Here is a 24,882-nt window from a genome sequence, read left to right on the forward strand (position 1 = left end):
GAACATCTCCCTAGATACGGAGCCTGAGGATCAGCAGCCAATTGTAGCTTTCTCCCTACAATTCACGTGTCCAATATAAGAAACAAACACCTCTTGAACTTAGAATTTTGGTTCTTTAGAGGATGGACGACAAGGGTAGGCTTGACAAAGGGTTTCTACAGATTGGCGGGCATGGGGAGGGAGCAGAGGCAGCATCTTGGAGGGAGATGGGGTACACTTGTTTGGGTATGAGGACTGTGAACAGTCGAGAGTATAGCACTTCTGACTCGGTGGGCACACTTTTGAGCACAGGCTTGGTGCAACAGGGAGACATTCTCGGCCTGCTTTAAGGCAGATCTTTGGCCTGCAGGGTGCCTGGGAGATGGGAAAGCACCCCCTGCTGGGTTGAATAACAATCCTTGAGGAGTGTGAAGGTTTCCTGAGATGGAGATAGTCTCTATTGGAAGGAAGGCAAAGCTTTGGGCTGCAGGAGGCGTGTGTGCAGCTAGGATTCACAAGAGTAAAGTTGTTGCTTCTTCCCTGGAGGAAGGACAAAAACAGAAGGTCACAGAGAGGTCACTGGAATTGAGGCGGAAAGTCCTTAGACCATAGTTATCTATATGGAAGTTACAGTTTCTCTGAGGCAGTCGTGAGAATGGAAGGAGTTTCCAGGCTCCAAGCAGCTCCTGGGTGGAGGGGGTAGGGCATAGAAAGATGAGTGGGGATGGGAACGCCCCATCATTATGGTAGATACTCTTGTTCAGGGCAGGGGGAGGTTTCTCAGTTTTACATCTACCGAGCCAGATTTCCATCAGTTTAACAGGCAGAGAGATAAAGCATGGACTGAAGAGAGCCCAGACCTCAGTGGATGTGACTCCCAAACTCGACTGCACTTTGTGCGTATTTACAAAGGAGATGGCACCAACTAGACAAATTCCTTCGGGCAGTGGAGAGCCACGGGGCAGACATTCACGCTGTCAAAGTTCAAGGCAGAAAAGCCACTTACTTCTGCTCCATAAATGCCCAGGTTTGCGGTAAACTGGAACTTGTAAAGAATTCTCTGGGTTGTGATTAGCCGAGGCACGAAAGCTTATGAGGTGACTGGAACAAGCAGGCTCCTTTCAAGTCCTCAAGCTTGTGCGCCACTCCCGCCCAGGATCGGGAGCTTAGGGACCACCTTCCCACTGGGTGACACAGAGTGGGAGGAGAGGCACACTCAGTCCCACCAGGATCTTATTCCTGTTGCTTTTGTCTAGGTGAGGCTGCGCCTGAAGGCGCCTTCGGGAAGGGTGGCATGGGACACTCAAGTGTAGGAGACGGTATGTGAGCAGGGTCCCTGACCACAACCTCCACTCCCTGCTGCTAGACTAGGGTTAAGGTCTCCAGAATGTTCTTAAGTGGGTCCTACTTGCTCAGGCAGAAGACCAGCCTGGTGGAACATCCCAGAGTACCTTCATACAGGAACCTGTCTGAACTTACCAAGTGAGCTGGATTAGTGTTTGGTTTCTACTTATACAAGCCCAGTGCCGCAAGCTGACTGTCCTGCAAGAGGCTTTAGGACCCAGACCAACCCCTACTGAATCCCTGCCCTAAACAGTTCCCTTTATTTGTCCCTGCGGAGGGTACAGCAGTGGACATCTTACATTGTGCCTCGAAGGGAGCAACAAGTGCTGGTTGACGCTCATTTAACTTTGTACCTTGTCGGGGACTTCAGGCCCCTCCCGCCACAGTAAACCCTGAAGTAAACAATCTCAGCTAAAACCCACCCTTTCCAGTGCACGGCTCTCATGAAACCGTGGATCCAGAACACTGCAAGTTCAAAATACAAAACCAATGGCCATTCTTTGCCCTGGAGTTTTCCTGGGTCTGGCTCACCTGGACCTTGGGATGACACCACATCATTGGCATCTGGTGGTAACCTGGGTGAAAGCAGCTGCAGCATGGGCCCAGGTTTCCCTGAAAAGCATCCGGGACATGAGTAAGCAGAAGCGCATGGGAGCTGCCCCCCCCCCCCCCAAGACACTTACTATCATTGAACTCTGTCAATATGGGTGCAAGAAGTCAAATCCCATCCCTCTTAGGATCATCCCTCTAAAGACTTGGTGTCTGGAGTGGGCACTGGAGGACATAGAAGTTAGGACAATGTGGAAGAAAAGGTGCTTTGGAGAAGTTCAGAGGCTTGATGGGTATGTGGTGGCAAGCAGAGGCCTCCAGGGGAGCTGTGGGCTTTGTGAAGTGTCTGGGTAAAAGGCCTGGGAAGGGGGAAAAAGCCAGAACTTGGGCCACATAGGACAGGCTGGCAAGAGGTCCAGGTCTCGATCAGGGTCTGCTGCCCCATGGTCCCAGGTAAAGCAAGGAGAGGTTGGAGGAACCCCGGGCCTAACTGTAGAGAACGTCATGGTCTCAGCCCTACAGCTCAGAGTCCTTGGGCCCTATGGAGTGGGTGGGGATGAGCCAGGGAAGCCAGGCTACTGGCAGTGGCTGTTTTCCTCTTAGGAGACCTGTGTTGGTTTCACTGTAGCTCACAGGCAGGGAATGGGCTGGCATGGCTCTCAGATGTCCTTGTCAATGGCCAAAGACTTAGAAGCTCTCTGGAGGGAGCAGTGGGCCCACCACAGATAGAGACAGGGCAGGGAGGAAGACTTCAAAGCCCCGAGGGGGACTGGGGCTCTTCGTTCCTTAGCACTGTTCTTGTAGGGTGTCCATATTGGGATCTGGGGCTGCTGTCTGTCTCCCCCTTTTCTTGAGGTGGCCTGGAAGGAGGGGCTTCAAATGAAAAGCTGTTTGCCCTGGAGCTCAGTTCCACATAGGAAGCTTGTGATGCCCCTTCAGAACTCCATGTCATCTACCTCCATCTTGTCTCTCTTTGTCCACCTCAGTGGCCATTAAGACCACTCAATCAGCTCTTCTGCTTGTATAGGAAGAGCCTTGGTCCTGGCTGGCCAGGGCAACTGGCGTTTGGCCAGTTCTTGGTGGACAGATGGTAACTCATGACTGGTCTTTTTTGTTTTTACTGTATCAGACTTTGCAAGATATACCCAATATATCTTGATTCGTTCGTCCACAGACTAAGGGGACAGCAATGACATCGTTGGGGCAGGGACAATGACATGGGAACCAGAGACTGGCAAGACAGGACACAGTGGCCATGTCCAGGGAACCTGCAAAAACAGGGATGCAAGCACTTGGAAGACCCTCCTGTGTGCTGCTCCCCTCTAGCCCTGGGAGAAAGACAGGGAGCCGGGTGTCCTCAGACGTAAAGTGTTACATGTCCACAGTCAGACCTCTCTATTGATGATTGGCTGTGCCCATCCCCCCTGAGCTGAGCCCAGGGTCACAGCATGCCCATCTCCCAGTCACCTGGATGCCTCTGCCTCCACAGCCACAGCAGGCAACGATCACAGTAGGGCTTGGGTTGACAGGTGATGGAGATGAAGGAGGGATGGGAGGAGCCGGTGGTGATATAGGAGGAGGGGACTGGTTCTCTTCTGGATCCTGGAAGTGAAAAGGGTTGGTGTGTGTTTTGCCTGTAGCTTCTTGAACAGAGAGGGGCACACCATGCCTTGCATACCCCTGCACTGGGGAGTCAGTCAACTAATGTTGTGGAGCCAATGGAAGACTGTAACCCACACCCGGGAGGTCATTCATGAGAAGAACAGCCAAGAAAGCCCCTCTGGTTTGTAGATATTGAGCTTCCCCAAACGCCAAGAGCCCACTGCTGTGTTCTTGATTCTCTTGGGGCCACTCTTGTTGGCAGAAGCCTAGCCTGGAGGCTGTGCAGAGGGTGGGCAGTGCCAGGTGGCATTCTCCTCCACTTGGTTCTGGCCTTTACAGGGGCAAGCTCCCAGGGCAACTCCGCAGCTAGCACTCTCTCACATGGACAGGAATGCTGCTCCAACTCCGGCCCAGGCCCAGGTCCAGGTTCTGCTTGCTCCAGCCGTTCGTTACCTCTTCTGGTCCCCACCCTCAAAGAAGACACAGTTGCTTTCCCATCTGGTCCCTCTGCTCAGCTGGGAACATCTCTCATAGCTCATGGTCAGTTAGGATATCCTCTGTTTTCCCCAGTTCTGGACATCCTAGGTGGACCTCAGGGAAGCCCTTTCAGCAGGTGACAGAAAAGGAGTAGAGAAGCCCAAAGGCTCTGAGATGGAGACCTGGGTCTGACGCGTGCAGCTCCTATACTAAGAACTCGTTCGTGTCCTTGACATTCTATAAGGAGTCCTATGGGATCCACTGAAAGATACCAGTTCATCAATGGACAGCTTCACACAGTGGTGCAGGTCGCCAAAGCCCTAATGATTGTGAAATGCAGGGAGTCTGTCTGGGTGACATTATTTTGGGTCCCGTGACTTTCCCATTGATCTGCATTCCATCCATTCACTGCCAAAGTAGTGAGCGATTCTGGGCTCAGACTTCATGAGGCCTCATGAAGACTTCATGATGTCATGTGACAGTGTCAGCCTCCTCCCCTACCCAACTCACCTTCTCTGGGTCTGGTGGCGGCGGCTTTTTCTTACGCTGGAACGTAAAACAGACAGATGTGGGCTTGAGTGGGAAGGGTGGGCTTTGCCTTGGCCCTGCAGCCAGTGGGGACCCTGATCTGGAACAGGGAGACAACAAGGCCTCTGGGGGCCTATGTAGGTGTCCACTGCCTGTGATGCTGTGTCCAGTGGGTCCTACCTGGCCTAAGGTAGACCTCCTTCCTCTCTGGTAGAGGAGGAGGCCACACGAATCCAGGTTCTGGTCCCTGGAGGGGACCACAACTGGAGCACTGCTCATCAGTCACATCCCAACTATAGTGGAGCCCATCCTTCCCCTCGGCAGAAGCTCACTGTCCTTCCTCCTCCCTTTTTCATCCGGCAGCCTCCTCACTCTCTAGTTTAGTGCCCAGATTTCTCTGTTCGTTGTGCCCTTGAGAGGAGGTGGGCCTTGGCAGCTCTTCTTGCACGCTGTCCCCCAGGGCTGCTACTTCCTCCTTCTCCTTCATCTCTCTGGAGGGTTCCTTCCATCCTAGCTCCCCAGCTCTTCTGCCTTCTCACAGCCTGTCCCAGAATGCCAGTGCCATCTTTGCATCTGGCTCTGCTTTAGCCAAGCTCTGGTTACATCTCTTGATGGGTGCATTTCCCCCTGAAGCTGAACAGTAACTGCAGTCCCTGGTGGGGGAGGGTGGCTCTGCTGCTTCTTTGTACTTCTGCAGCCCGGCATGGGGCTGTATGCTATACCGGGATCGGGAAAGGAGTTGGTATCAAGGGTAGTTCTGCCCTAACTAATCATGTCTGATAGGCATCACCCTGCATATGGGACTACTGGGACCCCATGAGGGATCCTGTCCTGACATATAGGGCACTCTGAGGTTTGGCCACATGAAGCCTGTAGATGTGTAGCTGAAACAAGGTATTTAGGGCCATTGGGTGCTGGGATGGCCTCTCTCCAGGGCCAGCCTCAGTCCATAGCCCAGGCATCTTAAATGGAACTTCTGCATCAGCGAGGCTGGCGAGTTCTCAGAACCCAGGCTGCTCTAGGGCTTGGGGCTTTAAACTTAAGAGTCTGTGTCTCTCCTGGATGACAGAAGGACTTGGAACAGATGGGAAATTGCCAGCAGGCTGGTTAATAATACTGCACTATGACATTGTTCCTTGGAGAGGGGGCATGTATGTGGGAGCCAGGGCAAGGGGGAGGGGTGGGCAGTGGACTTAACCTTTATGCAGCACCATATCCAACAGCAGCACAGCAACAGGAAGGACACCAGTATGACTGATGAGAACACAAGAAATTTCCAGTTCCAGAGAAAGTAGTTTTCTGGTGATTTGTTGGGAGCAGTGGTGACTTTGCCTTGTGTTGTGTCCTCTGGGTCTGGGTCTTCTTCCGGTAGCTGGTTGGGTTTAGGGTTGCTGCTGCTGTTGCTCTTGCTGCCCCTGCTGCCGCTGCTGCTACTGCTGCTTCTGTCACTGCTGCTGCCTACTGCAATCCCCTATGATTGATAACAACAGTGGCTTCTTCCCATGTGCCCACCCCTTGTTACTTATTTGTGCATACACTCTCTCCACCCAGCTTGCCTAGACCCAAGGGACTACAGCTGAGTTAGTGGCCCAGGCTGGTCCTCAGAGGGCAGTCCACCTTTTCTAGCCTTGAACCTAGAAAAGGATGACTCAGTATCTCCCAGGGTCTGAGGATGTCAGTTCTTGCTGTGGCCTTGGTGGACAGTGCACTAGGCTACCGGTGATCAGATCTCAAGGAGAGGGTTGGGTTGCTGGGCCACTAAAGAGGTGTAGGGCCGGGAGATGTGGGTCTCCCTTCCCTGGCTGCTCTCTGTGTCTCTCAGTTCTGCCCGAGAAGCTCACCCCTCCTTCCTCTGAATATTGAGAGAAACTCAAGAGTTGTCACAGGTGGCCACAGAGCTCTTTCTCTTGGGCATACCCCTCAGTCACACGGCACTGGTCTCAGGTGCTTGGAAGACAGATGTGGAGTTGGGAAGGCAATCCTTGAGGAGCAGCTCTTTTCCCCTCAGGGGCCCTGAATGAGCTCTGGGGTCCACAGGCCAGACAGTTCCCCCACCACGGTGGGAGAGGACGCCCTGCAGGTGATAGTAAGCCCGCAGAGGGGCAGCCAGGGATGGAGAGGACCCTGTAAATGACAGGAGTCACTAAGCCAGCAGGTACTTGGCAAGTGAGACCCTGAGTAGATTTGGGTCCACATTAGCTACTGGGACTCTGATTCACTGGCACACATCTTTGACTGCTGCTGGCAGAAACTCTGGGCATATCCATGTGGTGCTGTCGTGTGCCCTGCATGTCTTAGACAGTGTCTGGCAAAGCCTTGTACCTGTCCCAGGTGGCTCTTTGAGAAACTACCACAGACTACCTAAGGGACTTGTGTGCACCTCCAGGCCTTTTGTGTGACTAATCTTTTGACCTCTAGGTGGATCTGTAACACCCCTGGGCTCTTACCCTGGTACTCCCACAGTTGGTACCGGTTATGATGAGTTTGTTCCCAATGAAGGAGATGCCATTGTTCAGACTGACCTGAAGAGAGACTTCCCTAGTGCACAGAAAAGAGAGTTAGATAATGGAAAGAGTCCTGGAAGCCTTGGTTTGCTGGAACGGTCACACACATCAACCCTCAGTGGAATGATGCTGGCACGCTAGCGGAGAGTTCCCTGATAGTGAAGGCTACAGATGAGGTCAGAAGAGGACCTCATGTCAGTTGGCCATAATGGCCATGAGCTAAGGAATCAGGGAGGTATTGAGACAATGGTTTGAACCCTCAGACCCATCACCTCCTCCATTCTGCCCTCAGGAGTGCCTGAGCACTGTGTATTCCTGAATACTACCAGGGACACTAACAGGGGCCCGTGGAAGGGAAATGGAACCCACATATAAGCAGATATGTGATTCACAGCAGAGGGTACACCCCAGATTCCCCACGAACTGGTAAACACCAACACCTGCACTCTGCACTAAGCTACTGGCAAGGGGCACTTACTCTGATAAACAAACTACTGGACCTCCAGCAAGGGGCACTTACTCTCCAGCACGCTGTATCCTTGGTCCAGGACAGGATATACTTTTGTCATTCATATCAGTAGGGCCTTCATCTAAAAGAGAATGACACAAGATTATCAATAGGGGTGTCCTTCCTCCACTGTCACCCTCTGTTTGAGGCTCACACTGCTTGATGACTGCCTAGATCCCCCTGCCTCTCTTTGTTGAAGGGCACCTGCTGAGTCCCAGCTTTGCCCACTACTGAACCACATCCTGATACCCAGCAGGCACGCACAGCCAAGGGCTCCTGCGCCCCAGGGAAGAGAGAAAAGACAAGACACACCACACACAGGACAACACAAAAGACAGAGTGCAGTGTGCTGTAACATGGGTGGGCAGAGAGATGGGTGGGGCATACTGGGGAGAAGACACATGCTTAGTCACTGGTGATGGGTTCCTTCTTTTAGAGATATGACTTCTTATTTTAAAAAATGAGCATACAATGCAATGATGCCTTGCCTGGGATTAGCTAAAGATATCCAGTGCTGAGACCATCAGGCAGCTGCACTGGGTGGGATGTGAGTTACTGAGCATAGGCGTCAAGACCATGGACAATAATTCTTGGTATGTTTGTGTTTGGTGCACCATGTTCACTGACACTGATTCTGTGGGAATTGCTGATGTCTGAGCTCAAAGCAGTCAGGAAATGATCTTAGGGCTGGGGCTCTGGGCTAAGTGAGAGGCACATAGTAAGGCACCTACTACTAGGTTGCTGGAAGTGTGGGCTCTGGGAAGAAGTTTGGACTTTACTGCTGGGGAGATGGATCCTCCAGGGACTGTGGAGGCTCAAGATAAAGGCAAGATGAAGTGCTGGCAGACTCGGTACAGGAATAGGAAAAAAGGACCAAGAACGGCAACCAGGCTTAGACCCAGGAGGTGGGTGGATAGTTGGACTGTTTACTGAACTGGAGAAGGCTCATAAGGGAATAGATTGTTCTTTTGGTCCTTTGGGAGCCTGAGAAGAGTTCTGTAACTGTGACAGAAGCCACTTATCTTTACCACACATTCCACTGAGCTGGGGCATAAGTCAAGGGCTGAGCTGTATTCCCACTGGCTAGGCTTCCAATTTCCCAATCCTTAGTTTCCCCTCTGTGTGTTGTAATGAATAATTTTCCAAAAAGACTTCTTAGACATCTTCCAGGGTCAGTCTGGAGGCTGCTGTTCTGTCTCAACTGCAGATACCAGCTTCTGGTGTTTGACTTTCGGGAAGGGGAGCAGAAGACAGACTAGCGGGATGCAGTAGTCAGGGATGGGCCAGTGTCATGCCAGCCTCCAGATGCCTTTGGGAGCTGGGGGGGTTCTTCATTCCCTATGTTTGTATGAAGGCAGACGGACCTAGGCATGCCACTTGGTCTTTTTATCCATTGGTCCAAGCTTCCTTAACTCTCCAGTGTCCATTGCACATGGTCAGTAAGAACAGAAGGCAAGGCTGACTTAGAGAAATGATTCTGTATGGTAACGTATACCTCAAGGATGCCAAGGGACTACTTACCAACAATTCTGGAATCATTGAACGTGAATCTGCAAATAACTTGGCTCATGTCTTTCGCATTACTAAACCCACGTCCGCTAATGTTTACTTGGTAGGCACCTGCAAGAAGAACATTTGAGCATTGGAGCGGAGGAGATGGGTGCCATGTTCTCTCTGGTCTCACCTTTCATGAAGGGCTGCCCTGAAGAGGGAATTCTCGGGAGCCCTCGTGAAATAGCAGCAGTGTCTGAACCGTCATCTGTGGGACTTGTAGGGTAAATCCTTATCTGGATGTTACAGAACATCCATGCTAATGTAACAGGGAGGGGCCTTGCCAAGTTAGGAGTCCTTCTGGGATCCCTGAGCCAACAAATTTGAAGTTTATGCGCGAGTCCCAGCCCTGTTCCAAGCTAGGCTAACTCAGCTGAAAACTTCCTGCTTGGAAACTTCTGCATTCCTTACTCCACTTGGGCACTGTACAGACGCAGGGCCTTCTTTGCACAGGGTTAGGTACCAGCTTCCTACTTAATACCTGTGGTACCCCTGAGCATGGAGAATATCGGTCCTTTCCTATGTTTATGGTATATGAATAGAGACCCCAAGAATAAGGGCTGGGGCATAAGGAATGGGTCAAGTCCCTGACCCACCCAAGAGAGTCCCTCATAAAGAGATGGCGCCTCTGAGATCCAGGTCCCGAGGCCAACACATTCTTCTTAATCTTCACTCATCCTGCCAATCACTCTGAGGTTTAGCAAGGTCTTTTTAACATCAGTGAGGATGGATGGGTGGGTGATTCCACAGACCGGATTCTTCTACCTTTTCCTCATTTGCCTGCATAGCTTCTTCGGGGCCCAGGGCCAGCTCATTCCTGCTGTCCTTGTAGTTCAGATGCCTCAGGATGGTTGATCAAGGACCGTCCTCTACAAGGACTCTCCCCAGGCTCCATAGCACACAGGATGACTCAGTACCACCTCAAGCAAACAGCCAATTCTGTTGCATTCGGGGTCCTGGTTTCTGCCTCGGGTTTCTCTGAAATTGACCGGTATTCTCACCCGAGAGCTTAACACAAACTTTTGGCCAACACTTTAGCAGGTCAGTGACTGAGCGGATGGACATCTGGAAGCACCTGTTGCCTCCGTTCAGCTTCAGGCATGAAAGAGTGACAACCTCATGCTTTCACGTGGGGATGGTCACAGCTTTCCAGACTCCAAGGCTGGTGGGCTCCAGGACAGTCAGAGGCAGGCTATACTGCTGGCCTTTTTATTTTTATTTTTTCATCCCAGAAGCGGAGGTCTTTCTTCCCTTCATCTTAACAGCATAGCAGACTCCTCACTTTTCCATAAGACAGGGAGGGGCGGGGACGGCCCGGAGCCAGTGACTAGGATGGAAACATCAGGGTCAGCTTCTGTCTTTAACACCGATGAGCCTTCAGATGCTGCCTGTCCTCACACCTTCTGTCATCTCTACATCTCACAATGTAGTTCTATGTACTGGAGCGCCCACATACATGGCCCTCTGGCTTACATTGGTGTTGAGGGTGGCACAGCCCCCAAGCAAGCTTAGTCTTGTCTTCTTAGGCCTGGAGTCTTGGACTCCCATTGAAGAATTTGGAGCTCAGGACTCAGCTGCCTGAACTAGAAGGCAGAGGAAGAGCTGAGCTGCCCACAGTGGTAAAAGGAGGCTTAGAGCTCCCTGCCTCTCTCTCTTCTGCAGGGCATAAGATTCAGCTCTATGGGGCCAAGTCTGCATGCATGTACTGACAAAGAAAGGCATCCTTCCTCCAGAAACAAACACAAGTGTGTCCCTGGCACACAGATGCAGGGACCTGGGGATGGACAGAGGTCATCTTTGCCAGTTCTAGTCGTGGGAGGTCAGGTGTTGGCCATGATGGTACCCAAGTGCGGTAAGCATTCCTGTCTTTGTGGGTGTCTTTGCCGGGCACTGGCATTTCCAGGAGCATGTAGATGCCCACTGCGCCCAATGGTTTGTTTACCCGTCTTTACGATCACCTTGTTACTGAACCCTATCTTGCAAAGGTGGAAATTGCACACGGATTTCCACTTTGGCTGCTCCTGGTCTTTCTAGCAAAGCCAAAGTGTTCTGAATGTGTTGGTGGTTCCATCCCACTTTCTAGGATTTCCTTGAGAATTTCAAAAATACCTTCTTCTTAGCCTTATGACACTTTCTGTTTTGAGATAAATAGGCAGTATTCATTCGCATGTACATTACGATGTAATGTGATGTATATACAAATCACAGAATGTACCTTCCAAATGTAGATCGTACTATACCCAAAGCATAGCCACCTCACCCTCACATATACTGCAATACACACAGTACCTTCAGAGGCGCACATACACCATATGCACATATTTTATACACTGGGTAACACACATATTAACTATAATGTGTATTACATACTGCATACACATGCATACTGCCTATGGCATTTACAGCCATAAAACACAAGCACACAAATATCATGTGCCTTTAGAAATACTACATATTTAATCACCAGTATCATACCTCTCTCCTCTCTCTCTCTCTCTCTCTCTCTCTCTCTCTCTCTCTCTCTCTCTCACACACACACACACACACACACACACACGCACACTTCAAACTCTTTAATACCACACATATACTCATAAATGGACATGCTCCATGTCCTACATAAAACAGCACACATGATTTATTCTACACTCACAGCTATAAACATGCACCATAGATATCATATATATTCTTATCATATAGCAGACAACATAAATGCATGCCATAAATATATACTAGACACCACATGCCACATAAAACTCAGACATGCAGTACATGTCATAAAAACACATCATGTGGTACATACACATTATATACCCTTTCACACCACAATGCATCACAACACACAACACCCCAATAAACATAGCACAATCATCACTTTCTCCACCCATGCCTCTTTGGGTGAGTGAGCCACTCACTCCACAGCCCTTGCAACAACCCATATCATATTATGTATGCCATACACATACACACTGCTCATACACATCCATCAAAAGCACACTTACCACACTCAAGACATCTCTACAAGACAGACTACAGACAGTACCTACACCACAAGATACCATATATATATATTCACTTCCCCAAATATCAAACCACACACGTACCCTCCTTCCCATAATATTCTCCTAAATTTTCCCAGTGTAGAGGGGACAAGATATACTACATACATATATACATATAAACCTTACCACAAAAGTATCACATAAAGATGCCCTACCTACAAAACATACAAATCACACACAGAACATATAATTTATATAAAAACTCCAACTCAGTTTTCCATACTTATACTACACAAAATATCACACCCACACATTCATCCATTATATACACCCACATGCATGTCACATGTCATAAACATATCACATACACACACAAACCAAATTTCCTGTCTACACACATTTCTACATAGAAACACATGTACACAAACCATACATCAGCCGTACACAAGTTAATTACCTGTTTCACTCATTGTAACAAAATGTCTCATTAAAGCAGCTTGAGAAAGAAGGGCTTATTTTGACTGACAGTTCAAGAGTACAGACCTCGGAAGTCCAGCATGTTGGAACTTGTATTGGAACCACTGGATTCAAAGGGCTTGTGTAGCCCTGCCCTTCTGGCTCTGATTCCTTCAGCACACAGAGCCTCTCTTTGGCCGGCCCCACAACATGCCTGAAGTTTTCTTTAGTGGATGCTCCATGGTTCTAGAATCCCTAACACGCTGGGGTCTCCACTGCAACATAGGCTTCAATTTCACAGCTTTAAGCAAAGGTGTCTAAGGAGCTCTGTCTGACTCTGCTACACATTAGTGGCCCAAAGAGCTCTCTCAAGACTCAGTTACCCCCTCAGTATTGTATCTTGGTGTCCACACAATCAGTACCAGATGAATGACACTGCCAAGTTCTGCTGTCAGCTTGGGAAGGCACTGGGTCCCCTGTACGACAAAGCCATAGTGGTAATTATATGTGTTGGTTTCTGACTCTGAGAAACCACTTTCCTAGAATGTCACTTTTGACCTGGAAATCCCTTCTGAGTTCAGGCTCTCTCTTTTCAAATAAATTTGCATTTTCATAGGATAGACCAGTTTATGAGTCTTGTCGTCAGGAACCTTTCTGACTCTCCTTGTTTTAAGCAGATTTCTCTTGAATGATGCTAAGGACTTTAAATAACAACAGGTGCTTTCTCAGTTCCAGCCTTGCTTGCAGCCTTAAAATTCACTCCTTTTCTCTAGTCAAATAGCACATTTTTTTTATATCCTTTTCCTTCTGTGGCTCTCTTCACTGTAGACCTGGTTAGCAATGAGCAGTAACCATGACACACCCTGAGTGTTATTATGTCTTGAGATTTCTTCTGTCAAATAAATATCCCTTTAAGTTTTTTTTTCCCTTTAAGTTTGAATTCAGCTTCACTCAAGTTCTCAGGACACAAACACAATACAGGCAAATTTCTAGCCAGACTGTGACGTGAATGGCCTCTATCCAGGCTCCCAACAGTCTTTAAGGGCCTCCACGGTCTGTGTTTCTCTTGGCATACTGGTCTTTCAAATTTCCATTAGAATGACCCACTGTGCTATGCAGTGGTGGTGCACTCTGGAGGCAGAGGCAGGTGGATCTCTGTGAGTTTGAGGCCATCCTGGTCTACAAGAGCTAATTCCAGGACAGCTAAGACTATTACACACAGAAACCCTGTATTGAAAAAAAAACCCAAAAACAAAACAAACAAACAAAATGATCCAGTAAGCTTTTCTTAGAGAATTCTTGTGCTTTTCTGTGTCAATTTTCCAAACTTTCAGACAATTTTCTCCTACAAGGTGTTTTCAAAGGCTTAAGAAGTACACAGAATTTAACAACAATATCACTCCTGATACCAGTTTTCTGTATCAGTGACAGCAAAATGCCAGACCAAATAAGCTTAAGTTTACAGTTTTAGTTCACAGTTCAAGAATACAATCCATCATGTACGGGAGGAAGTTCATGGTGGCAGGAAAGCGAGGCATTTGGTCATATCGTAGCCACAGTCATGAAGAACGTGAACGCCAGTGTTCAGCTTGCTCTCTTCTTCTCTAACTACTCAGCTTGGGACCGCAGGCCATTGGATGCTGCTGCCTGTGTCCAGAATGCTGTCTCCCACTTCAGTTAACCCAGTTGAGAAACTCCCTTGCAGTCACGCTAAGGGGTTTGTCTTCTAGGTAATTCCAGATCATGTCAAGGTGATGATCACTATCAATACTACCACAATACATATATCACATGTACCTGTGCAAACATACACACCCTCTTGAGTTATACCATTTCCCCATGTCTGTGACCCCTCAGCTCTTACCTTTTATACACACATAGGAAGGTTGCACGGATAACACTTCAATACATGTCTTGGCAGCAAGCTGAGAGAGAGAGAGAGAGAGAGAGAGAGAGAGAGAGAGAGAGAGAGAGAGAGAGAGAAATAGGTAGGATAGTAAGCCTCAAGGAATACAGACAGGGTTCCCCAGTATCCCACATCCCACTTGCTCACTGTGTCAACGATGCTCTGCAGAGCAGAGAACCCTTTTTGAACCGCGAGACTGTGACTTGGGCTGTCTGCAATCTCCACCATCTATGATCGGAGAAAAGTCACCGGTTAGAACCTCAGAGCCAGAAACCAGAAGCCTGATGCAACAGATTCCCAGACCTGGGGCAGTTACTGTTGCCCCGAGGCCATGATGACAGGAGGGTGTCAGACACATCCTGACTTTCATTCAAAGTCCAAACTTCAGGAATGGAAACTCTCCTACCCATTCTATGGAGGGGGTTGGCTTACTCAACAATGTGAGCTACCCTTTTGCAGTGGCTAATTCTAGACAGGGCACTTTGGGTAGGTGAGAGTTCCACTCTCTTGGCACTGTGAAGATGCCTTTACAATCTTGCTCTAATAGGTTATACAGGGGCACTTGGTCACCTGGTCTGAAGTACCTGTGTTTTGTCAAAATCATGCACACCCACGGTGAAAATGGTGGCTCCAAGTTCTCGAGCTTTTTGGGCCTAAAAGAAAGAATATGCTAAAAAAACAAAAAAAAGCAAAAAAAAACCCCCCAAAACAACAACAACAACAACAACAACAACAACAAAAAACCACACAGCCCTAAATATCAGAGGCAAAATGCTGATACTTGTAGACTGGACTCACCTCATCCACAGTCTGCTTAAATGGTTTATCCATCAGTGTCCCATCAGTCAGAGCAATGATCACACTGTTGACATTAGTGCCTACGGAAGAAGCAAGAAGTGGGTGGGCTTAGTGGGAGTGGCCTACTGGGTGAGGCTGCAGAGCCAGCGCTATTCAGGGCAATAAAGTTGATTGTTTGTTTCTAACTCCTTGGTCTCATAGAATGAAAAGACTTGGGTTCTACTTGTTCTACAGATTAGGAGCCAGAGGGGTTTGAGACCCTCCCAGGAGGTCTGGCTTCTTATTCCCTGGCTGTGGAACCTCTCCCTTAACTAAGGGTTGTGCCACAAGCCCAGCCTCTCCCTGGGCTGGTGGGGAAACAGGAGGAAAACACTCTTCCTTGATGAGGATGCCCAGTGAGGCAGGTGGAGACTGGGGCCAGCTTCAGGCACTACGTTAGGGACATCTTAATGGGAACAGTAGACCCAGTGAGTCAAGACCTGCAATGAGCATAGTGAAAAATGCCTTTTAGAGATGTAAAAATAGCTTAGTCAGGATCCCCACTACCCCCAGGGCTGCACCTGATAACCAGAACCCAGTGACATCACTCACACAAGATAACCAGACACAGTCCTAGAACTCCACGACACCCACTGGACACTCCATAATCATATACTTATATATCAGAGACCAAGAGCAATGCTCTGCTCTGTGTATCAGGAGAGACACCACCTTGATCTGCCCTGGGGCTGGAGACTTCTGTTAGAGTCTGGGCCTGATCTTCAGCTAAGATATACCCACAGGAGAGCAGCCTTGGGGAGCTAGATTTAGGGCTAGAGTTAGGGGTTTAGAGTGTGAGCCTTGTGTGATGACCCTCAGCATAATAAAATATAGCGTTTGTTATACTAACTACCTTCTTGCTAGCCACAAGGCTCCAAGTCAGAAAGTCTTAGGCAGGGAACCCAATGGCCCCTCATCAAAAATCCCCACTGGATTCCACAAGACCCATAGTCCAGAGGGACACAGGTCTTGACTGGACATGATTGACTCATGGGCTTAAGAAGCTGACCAAACAAAGCAAGAGGTAGGAGAAGACTTAGCAGCCAGAGGGAAACCAAACGCTAGCTTCCAGCACAGGGTCCTCAGTCTGCCCAGGCCCTGTGTTTTCTTCTATTTCCCAGAACGTCTGTATGCCAAAAACCCTAGTGAGAACAAAGACTACACGTGACCACACGCAGCTTCCGGTCCTCTCTGAAGCCTCCTGAGTGGGGTGCTGTGCTCCAGAGGAGCCAGCTACATGTGTGTGTATGTGGGGGGGGGGGCAACAGGCTTCAAGAGTTAGACTTGAAGAGGCTCAGGATCTACACACAGACCCTGTAGGGAGCCCAGCTCTGTGGGTCCCGCCCCACTGAAGGCACAGACAGCTCACCTTCCAAGTTGGCCTTTTGGATCTGCTCTATGGCCTGCCAGGAAAAGAAGAAAAAGAAATGGTGAGATGCAGAGAGAGATGTGGCCCTCTACACCAAGCCAGTGTAGCTGTGCCCAGAGGGGGCTACAGCTCTCTGTACCTTATGAATCCCTTTCTGCATGTGTGTGAATCCGTCAGGCACCTCTTCGAGGAGAGTGAGAAGGCCCTTTTGGATTTCTTCTCTGAGAGGGATAAAACAGAAAAGTGGTATGAAAGATATTGGCAGTGGTAAAACATCTCTTAGCAGTCCTACGGCCTTGTCCACCCTGCAGGCCGCCCGGCTGAGAGAGGGTACTGGACAAGGGACGCTCTTTCTCCCTTCTGAGCCAGGTCTTCCTCTGATCCATGAGCACGAAGGCAGGATGGGGCAGGGAATTCAGTGGGCCCCACGGGAAGGTCTGGTTGTCTTTGAGTTTGTTTACGTCTATAGGCACCCAGGGCCTAGGAGATTTGGACAGAGTCCTTGCCCGTTAAGTCCTTGGAGAACATCCTGGGATTTAAGCTAGAGATTCACAGTGGGTCTCTGCATTCTGAATGGGTGACCTAATGCCATGGTCACCCTCCTTCTGAAAAGTCTATTATCCACTGTGTAGGTCTAGAGGGGGCCATGCCACCCTGCTGACTTACTGACCAGCTCCTGTCTCCACCGTCACAGCACCCTGGCCTGACTCCCTTCCCTCCAGTCTGCTAAAGGCAGCAGTCTGTGTACTTAGATATGAGCCTGACTGTGGACTCCACTAGCTCCCATCACTGGGACCCAGGCCTTGAGGGCTGGCCATGCCTGGCCCATATATGTTCTACTAGAAGATGAGATGATCAGGGCCCAAGCTGTGGAGTTCCAGCCACAGTTCTGCCCTCATCCCTTTGCCAGCATAGCCCAATCCAGTTCTCTCCCCTCTGGCCAGTTTAGCTCCACTCTAAGCCAACCCCCAGCCTTTGGCCATCCCATCACTTACCCCTCTATCTGCCCTTAGAGTCTATCCTTCTGCCTGAGCTAGACCACTATCCTTTTTCTCTTTCTAGTCTCCACTCAGCCCAGGATAACCCCTGAGACACCCAACATCTCCTTCTATTTCTCCTATGCCCCGTGGCTTCTCTGCACTCCTTGCCAGAATCATCCTCAGGAATTCTCTCTGCCACTCAAATTTAATCAAGTTTCCCCAAAACCCAGCCACTAGGGTACACTGCAGCAGGCCTGGCCTGGACCCGTGGGAGTCAGTCGGTTCCTGCCCCACCTCCCAGATGGACCTTGGGTGCCGTGTCCATAGACTCAGAGACTCTTGTCCCTTCCCCAAGGTTGTTTCCTCACTCTGGCTCCTGCCTTTTCCCTTCGGATGCAGGACAGAGATTTTCACACCTCCAGTCACCCCAGTCCTTCATGTCTTCACATCTTTTTCTGGCTTTCTAACTTTGTACGGAGTCTCTGGAAGAGCAGGTAAAGTTGATCTTCCTCCTCGTCAGTCAGAAGCCCCCAACTTCTTACCTCTGGGATGCTCTCACTGTTGGGTCACCCCACTTTGTGGCTACCCCTTCCCCATATCTTCCTGTGGCTCTCATCTTGACGCTCCCTTATTGATTGATGACCACAGGGGACCTATGCTCCCCATGCTCCAGAGCTCTCCTCAGGCTTTCCCAGATGCCTCCCTGTTTCACTTACCCAAGCAGAGAGCGACACAGGCCAGAATTCTCAGAGAACATGCATGTCTCACCAATCCCCTGTTATTATGGGTGTTAAGGGTACTGACGTATACTTTCCCAGTTCCCATATGTTATCATAGGCAGGGCCTAGGTAAGATTCAGGGGTGGAGAACTTCTAGAAGTATCAAGCCTATGAGCTCTGCTTAAGTACAGGCCTAAGGGTGCTAGTAAACTGGGGTTCAGGGTCAAGTTGGGTCCATAGGTGCCCTATGGATGGGCAATGCTGGAGATGCAGACATCTCTATAGGCCTTCAGTTTCCTCGAGGTACCAGTGTCCCGGCCACTGGGCAATACCTACCTGTCTGAGGTGAGTGGTATGATAACTTCAGCCTCTGTTGAGAAGGTAATGACGGAAATCCGCATTTTAGGGCTGGGAACAAAGCACATGTACTGAAAAGTCAAGGCACTGGATCATCAGTCTGTAAGGGAGCAGACATGCACAAAAATCCCTGCTCCCACCCCAGCTCCTTTGCACTGGGGACATTTAGAGGTGAGGGGTTAAGGCGAAATTGGCAAAGGATTCTGAAGCCCACAGAGATAATGTAGCTCTGGGGAAGAGAGAGAACACGTCAGGACAACCCCTGCTCCATCCCATGCTTCGCCTCTCTTCTCTTCTCTCCCTCAGTCTCTCTTTCCCTCAGTCTCCCTCTCTTCCCATCTCCCCTCACTCTTTTCTCTCCCTTTGCCTTCTACCCTTTCCTCTTTCGTATGCACACACACTCAGGTCACCTATTCTGAACAGGCAGAGAGGCTCTCACGCTCCCCCACGGGGACATCATCATCCCTGGTCCCGGCTATCAGATTCTTTGCATCTCTAGCTATCTTTCTTCACCCTCCTTGCCTCCCAACTCAACGAGGTCACTCTCTGTCTGGGAAGCCCTTCACATGCATGCCTCCCCCTCCTCTCTCTCTATCACTCAGCAGGAAATCAGATTCCCTTGACTTAGCATGACCTCTACTATGGCTTTGTCCCCAATCTACCTGTGGTCCTCTTCTCCCAGCCTTTCCTGAGCAACCTTCACTCCCCTAGTCTTAGGGACTACCCACTTACTGGGAGTCACTGCTATAGTTTGAGGTGGAAACATCCCTTATAACCCATATTTTGAGCACTCGTTCCCCATCTGGTGACTATTTCAGGGGGCTATAGAATCTGCAGGTGCTATCTAGCTGGTTGAGGCAGATTATCAAGTCAGACCATCAACAGTTAGAGCCCGGTCCCTGTCCCTGCCATTAGCTTTCTTCTTGTTGGTCTTCATGGTGTGAACAGTCTTGGCTACACGCTCCTCTTGCCATGCCTGTGAAGGAGGGACTGAACCCCCCGGAACCTGTGAGCCATAGACCCCTCTCTTAAGTTGTGCCTGATAAGCACTGTGGCCACAGTAATGTCACCCTTTGACCCTGCTTGTCCTCCTACCTTGAGGACTCCAGTTTCTCTAGGACCCTGAGACTTTTCTCTGAGGATTCCTGCCTTTTCCTTTGCTTTATATGACAAGCTCCCCAGCTCACTCCTCTGGCCCTGAACATCCTATGCTCAGTATAGGTTACCACCTATCATGGTGTCCTTCCCACTCAGAGGGGTCCTGGAGGGTGGACTCTGTCACTGTACGACACCGAATCCCCAAGGAGGATCAGCCAGTGTTGCTGTACCCCAACTAGATGCTGTCCCCCATGTTAGCACACCAGCCTGGGCCTATGCTCCCTCTATGAGGGGAATCTCATGCCCATCAAATCTAAGAGACAAGAGGACTACTCCCTTGAAGCACAGAGGAGATTACAGTCAGAAGAAGCCATACTTCTGAAATTTCTTCACCAAATCATCCGCAAATGAATAAACGTGGATCCAGTTTGAGCCCACACTGCCTGACCTGAAGACAAAGGAGATGTATGTCAAGGTATGACGTAACATCATAGGGTAGGAAAGGGCAGTTTTAGCCTTCCCAGGTGTTCATTGTTTTTATTTATTTGTTGGTTTGTTTATTTTTATTTTAGGAACATGTTGCTGTGTCAGTGCTGACCAGGGTGGATCATCATGAGAGGTGATCTTCTTCAGGTCAGTAGTGAGCAGAAGGTAGCCAAACAGCTTCATCTATAGAGACTGTGAGGTCCCCAAAAGGGTCTTTAGCGGCTCCCCACAGTGCCTGATTATGGTAGGGGAGGGTTGTGTTGTCTCACGATGAAGGATGATGTCTTGATTGGAAGAGCTACCTATGATTTGATGTGTGAGGCTTTCCACTCTGCCTCTACTGACTTTTAACTTACCAATTACTAGTCCTGTCCATGAATGTGTAAGTCAGGGCTACTGACACTATTGTTATCAGAAGGCTTTTGAACACTAGGAAAGGCCTAGAAGGTGACCCAGGGTTGGCCTGGAGCTCCCTTATTAAACTCTTGGGTTATGGGTTATTAAGTATCAAAGCTCCTTCTCAGGTGAGATTACTCTGGAGCTTGTGGAACATTTGGGGGCATAGGTTGGGTCTTGAGGATTGTTAGATCTTCCCAGCTCTTTGTTGGCCCCCATATCATACCAGCTGTAGCTGTCATGGCTTGCCTACCAGGATAGCCTAGTCCACTGAGCCATTCTTGAGCCAGAACAAAGCTCTCCATTGTTTCCTGCTTGTCTGTTACAAGATTCACATCATCGAGGGGCTGACAGAAAGGACTTCAAGTCAAAACTAACCTGGAGATAAACTCACTTTCTTCTGATTAGAGGTGACTCCATCAAGAGGACATTGCAATTGTAAACACATACACACTGAGCATGGGCACGCCTTATTTCATTTAAAAAAAAAACACTACTAAAGTTGCATGGTGGCAGCACACGCCTTTTATCACAGCACTCAGGAGGCAAAGGCAGGTGGACCTCTGTGAGACTGACGACAACCTGGTCTACTGACTGTGTTCTGGGGCAGCCAAAGCCACACAAGAAAACCCTGTCTTGAGAAAACAAAACCTAAACAAACTAAAACAAACAATAGCAACAACAACACTAAACATAAAACCACAACTTAACCAAAACACAGTAAGAGAAGGTGACTTTAGCATCCATTGTCAGCAATAAATTGGTCTTCCTGACAAAAAGCCAGAAACATTAATGTTAAATGATGTCATAGTTCAAATGAACCCAGCATACAGTTCTGGAACATTCCACCCAAACATTACAGAATGTATGCTCTTCTCAGCAGCCTGTGGAACTTCTCTAAAAGTGATCATACATTAGGAAATGAAGCAGAAACCTCCGTCAACATCAAATGACTAATACATTTTTAAAGTGCTCAACACCTTTAGCCGTCAGGGAAATAGCAATTAAAATCACTCTGAGAATTGATCTCAGGCCAGTCAGAATAGCTATGACCAGAAAACCAACAATAGTAAGTGCCCACTCAGGTGTAGACAAAGAGGAGTCCTTATTCACTGTTGGTGGGAGTCCAAACTGCTGGTATGGATATTAGTATGGATATTTCTGAAGAAAACAACAACAATAACAAAGACTAAAGCAAAAACTACTATGCAGTCCAGAAATATACTTGCGGGCATACACTCAAAGGACTCTATGCCCTACCACAGAGATACCTGCTTATCCTTGTTTATTGTTGTTCAACAGCAGAGGAAAGGAGTGCATGAAAACATGGTACGTATATACAATGGTGTTTTCCTTCACCATAAAGAAGAATGAAATTATGTTAGCCCCATAAACAGCTATAAACTGCTATAGCACCAGTGAATACATCTTGCCTGGCAGGTCAGTATTGTGACATGTAGTGCCCAGCACTAGATAAAGACCGCTAATTTCTTTCCCCTCAACAGCCTGAATAGCACCTTCTAGGACCATGAAAGCTATACATCAGAGAGAGAGAGAGAGAGAGAGAGAGAGAGAGAGAGAGAGAGAGAGAGAGAGTGTCTTGGCCAGTTCAAGATTTATTTTTCTGTGTCCTATATAACAACAGTATGTAGTTCATCAACAATCAGGTCTTATCATCTAGTTATGGTGGACAGCCAAGAGAAATGTCAATAACATGCGTTGTTTTGGGTACCTCTGGGGAATCCCCAAGCCAGTAACGTATGGAGAGGTATCTGTGTCTCACACTGAGATTTTCACATATTAACCCATGTCTTTTGTGAGCAGCATTGTTCACCAATGTGGGGCACTGTGTTCCAACTTCTTTTAAAACATTTTAAGTTAGTGTACAAAGTAGTTAGACTTCATAAGGCTTCCCCTATATGCTCAGCTGTGGCGAATCCGCTTACTGCTCCATTCTCTTTACCCACCTGTGCCCACTTCTGCTTAAACTTGAAGCTCCCAGGAGCTCCCCCTCCGTCCTTTCATATTTGCGGGAAAATAGATGCAACGGGAAAGCATGATTTCAAGTGAGGTATGTGAATCCTAGTTCCTGATTTTTACATGTGCCATTTATGTTGGAGTGTGCACATATCCTAAGAATTGAGAAAGAGGCCAAGCAAGCCTTGTGCCCACTGGTGCAATTGAAGCAGATCTGTTATTGATAACCAGTTGCTTTCTGGTTGAATTTGAGTTCTCCTCCACAAAAGGGATTTCTTATCTGGTCTTATAAAACATAGTCAAAAGCCTGTAGCGGGGAGATCATAGGCTTTGGTGGGGAAGCTACTGCTATTGTTTTGCTAACAGGATACGATGGACCCATTAAACATCTTTCTAAACAACTATGATTACTATCAGCATCGACTTTGACCAAACAACCTTGGCCAAAAATTTTGTTTGTTTGTATTTTGCAATGAGCAGCAGCAATTGCAGAGGCTCGTACTTGGTTTAAGAGTAAGTAATTCCTTCCACATAGAATGACTTGAAACTCAGGTGGAAGTGAGACATTTATATCACATCCTCTGAGGTCAGGGGACTATCACCCAAGATTGGGTTAAAAAAAAAAAAGAAAAAGGGAAAAACTGGGAAAGGATGGACCTGTATACAACCTAATGAAACTCACTGGGTCATCAAAAAACAAACACGAGAGTAGACAGGGAGAGAGAGCAAAGGGTTAACATGGGAAGGAGGAGAGCAGGTAAATGGCAGTGAAATGCTAAAATACATTTCATACATGTATGAAAATAAGAGAAAAATACAGACATGTCAAATGGCTAAGCTCAGAAGATAGAAGTGTAAGCAAGATTTCCCATTTTATAGAAGTTAAGAGCACACGGCAAATTTCTGTAATCCAAGAAATATGATAGTTGGATGGGACACCACCAGAGATGCCCTGAGCCTCTCTGGGTCTCTGACCCCATCTCCATTCCCTCTCTTCACAGCCAGGAGGGGTCTAAAGTTCAGCCCAACTTCCCTACCACACTGAGAAAAAACAGGCTCTTCCCAGGGTAGGCTCTTGTGTTGGGAGAAAAAAGGTGAACCTTTAAGGCACTAAAATAATGCTACTTGGAGCAGCAAAGCTGAGAGAGTGCCCACAGTGGCCACGGTAATCTCCAAGGTCCCTCTGTAGGTAGCTCCTAGGTAGCCTCTGGGCCTGAGGGGCATGATGACCAGATCAGGGTCAAGATGCTGGGGACAGAGCCATCCAGAAGGCCTGTGTTGGCCTCCTTGCATTCAGGAAATCAGTGACAGCCTACATCCCGGGGTCTGCCCACAATGATCTTGCCTGTCCTATAGAGTCAGACCTACCGCTGATGGCCAAGGACTCTCTAGGGACAGTGCAGGAAGGCAACTCACTTGTCCAGGATGATGTAGAGGTCGAAAACACCCAGGCAGTCCTCTGACATTGGGCTCTCGCCCTGGCTCCAGTTTTGCCTCATCTGTTGAACCTGGCGTTGCTGGTAACTTTTGGAGCCCTTGCTCAGGCGGTGGAAGAGTTTCCAGCCAGGGCCACGGTAGCGGAGGCTCTTAGCCTTAGAAATGGGAGGTGGTAATAAGAACAGTAACAGAAAGAATACCAAACAAGACATGTGGAGACCGTGAATACCCATGCTGTCTGTCCCTGTGGCCTTTCTAGCTCTAGAGATGCTGTGGAAGGTCCCAAGTAGTTGGATGACAGCTACTCTTGATCTTTGTCTCCACCACTTCTGCTGGAAACCAGGGATTGAGGATCACGGCTTATATCCTACCACCAATGGTATCACCAGGGCTGACAAATTCCTGGGTAGGACTTAATTGCAATTGTTGTGAAGCCCTAGCTTGTGTTCCCTTATTGACACTTGGGACCCTTTATAGCATTACAGAATATGAACTTCCTTCATGGAGGCTCAAGAGCTTCAGGGGACAGGGTCTGCCGTGAGTAGTTTGAACTGTGGGGCCCTTTATGACATCACTTTAGGATGTCATTTTATGCTGTCTTCTGGTCAGAGCTTCACCAGCCTATCCAGGTTGAGAGAGGAGTGTGGGTGGGTTCTCCCTCTTCTTCACCCTTCTGTATTAAAGTAGCACTCTGGAGGTGGAAGGTGGGAGAATTTTCTTTCGGCGGTTTCATCTAATTCGAAGATGGAGGATGCTGGAAACAAGGAGTTGAGCAGCACAGGAGAGCCAAGAGAAGTGGACTGCCTGATGTCTAGTCAAC

General features: G+C 48.6%; 1 protein-coding gene across 1 annotated transcript; it reads right to left on the reverse strand.

Annotated features, from left to right (window-relative positions):
• Positions 1 to 99: 99 nt before the first annotated feature.
• On the reverse strand, positions 100 to 24,295 carry Antxrl (ANTXR like). The gene is made up of 18 exons (XM_005348670.1): positions 24,042 to 24,295; positions 20,143 to 20,214; positions 18,648 to 18,719; positions 16,752 to 16,833; positions 16,613 to 16,646; positions 15,205 to 15,284; positions 14,991 to 15,059; positions 14,554 to 14,634; positions 14,365 to 14,425; positions 9,013 to 9,111; positions 7,504 to 7,573; positions 6,911 to 7,017; positions 6,410 to 6,603; positions 5,678 to 5,950; positions 4,462 to 4,497; positions 3,340 to 3,474; positions 1,855 to 1,935; positions 100 to 519 (listed from the first exon to the last, which is right to left on the reverse strand). The coding sequence occupies exons 1-18, from the start codon at positions 24,293 to 24,295 to the stop codon at positions 100 to 102; spliced, it is 2,220 nt and encodes a 739-aa protein (XP_005348727.1).
• Between the last annotated feature and the right edge of the window lie 587 nt (positions 24,296 to 24,882).

This window comes from Microtus ochrogaster, chromosome 6 (genome assembly GCF_000317375.1).
Source record: "Microtus ochrogaster isolate Prairie Vole_2 chromosome 6, MicOch1.0, whole genome shotgun sequence".
Taxonomy (NCBI): Eukaryota; Metazoa; Chordata; class Mammalia; order Rodentia; family Cricetidae; genus Microtus; species Microtus ochrogaster.

What these genes read in the sequence shown, in the direction of transcription:
- Antxrl (XM_005348670.1), bottom strand. Translation starts at nt 24,295, where the DNA reads ATGGGTATTCACGGTCTCCACATGTCTTGTTTGGTATTCTTTCTGTTA. An exon ending in AGGATACAGCGTGCTGGAGA is followed by an intron (nt 7,018 to 7,503) that starts GTAAGTGCCCCT and finishes TCTGTGCACTAG; the next exon opens with GGAAGTCTCTCTTCAGGTCA. An exon ending in CAGGGTAAGAGCCCAGGGGT is followed by an intron (nt 6,604 to 6,910) that starts GTTACAGATCCA and finishes TGTCATTTACAG; the next exon opens with GGTCCTCTCCATCCCTGGCT.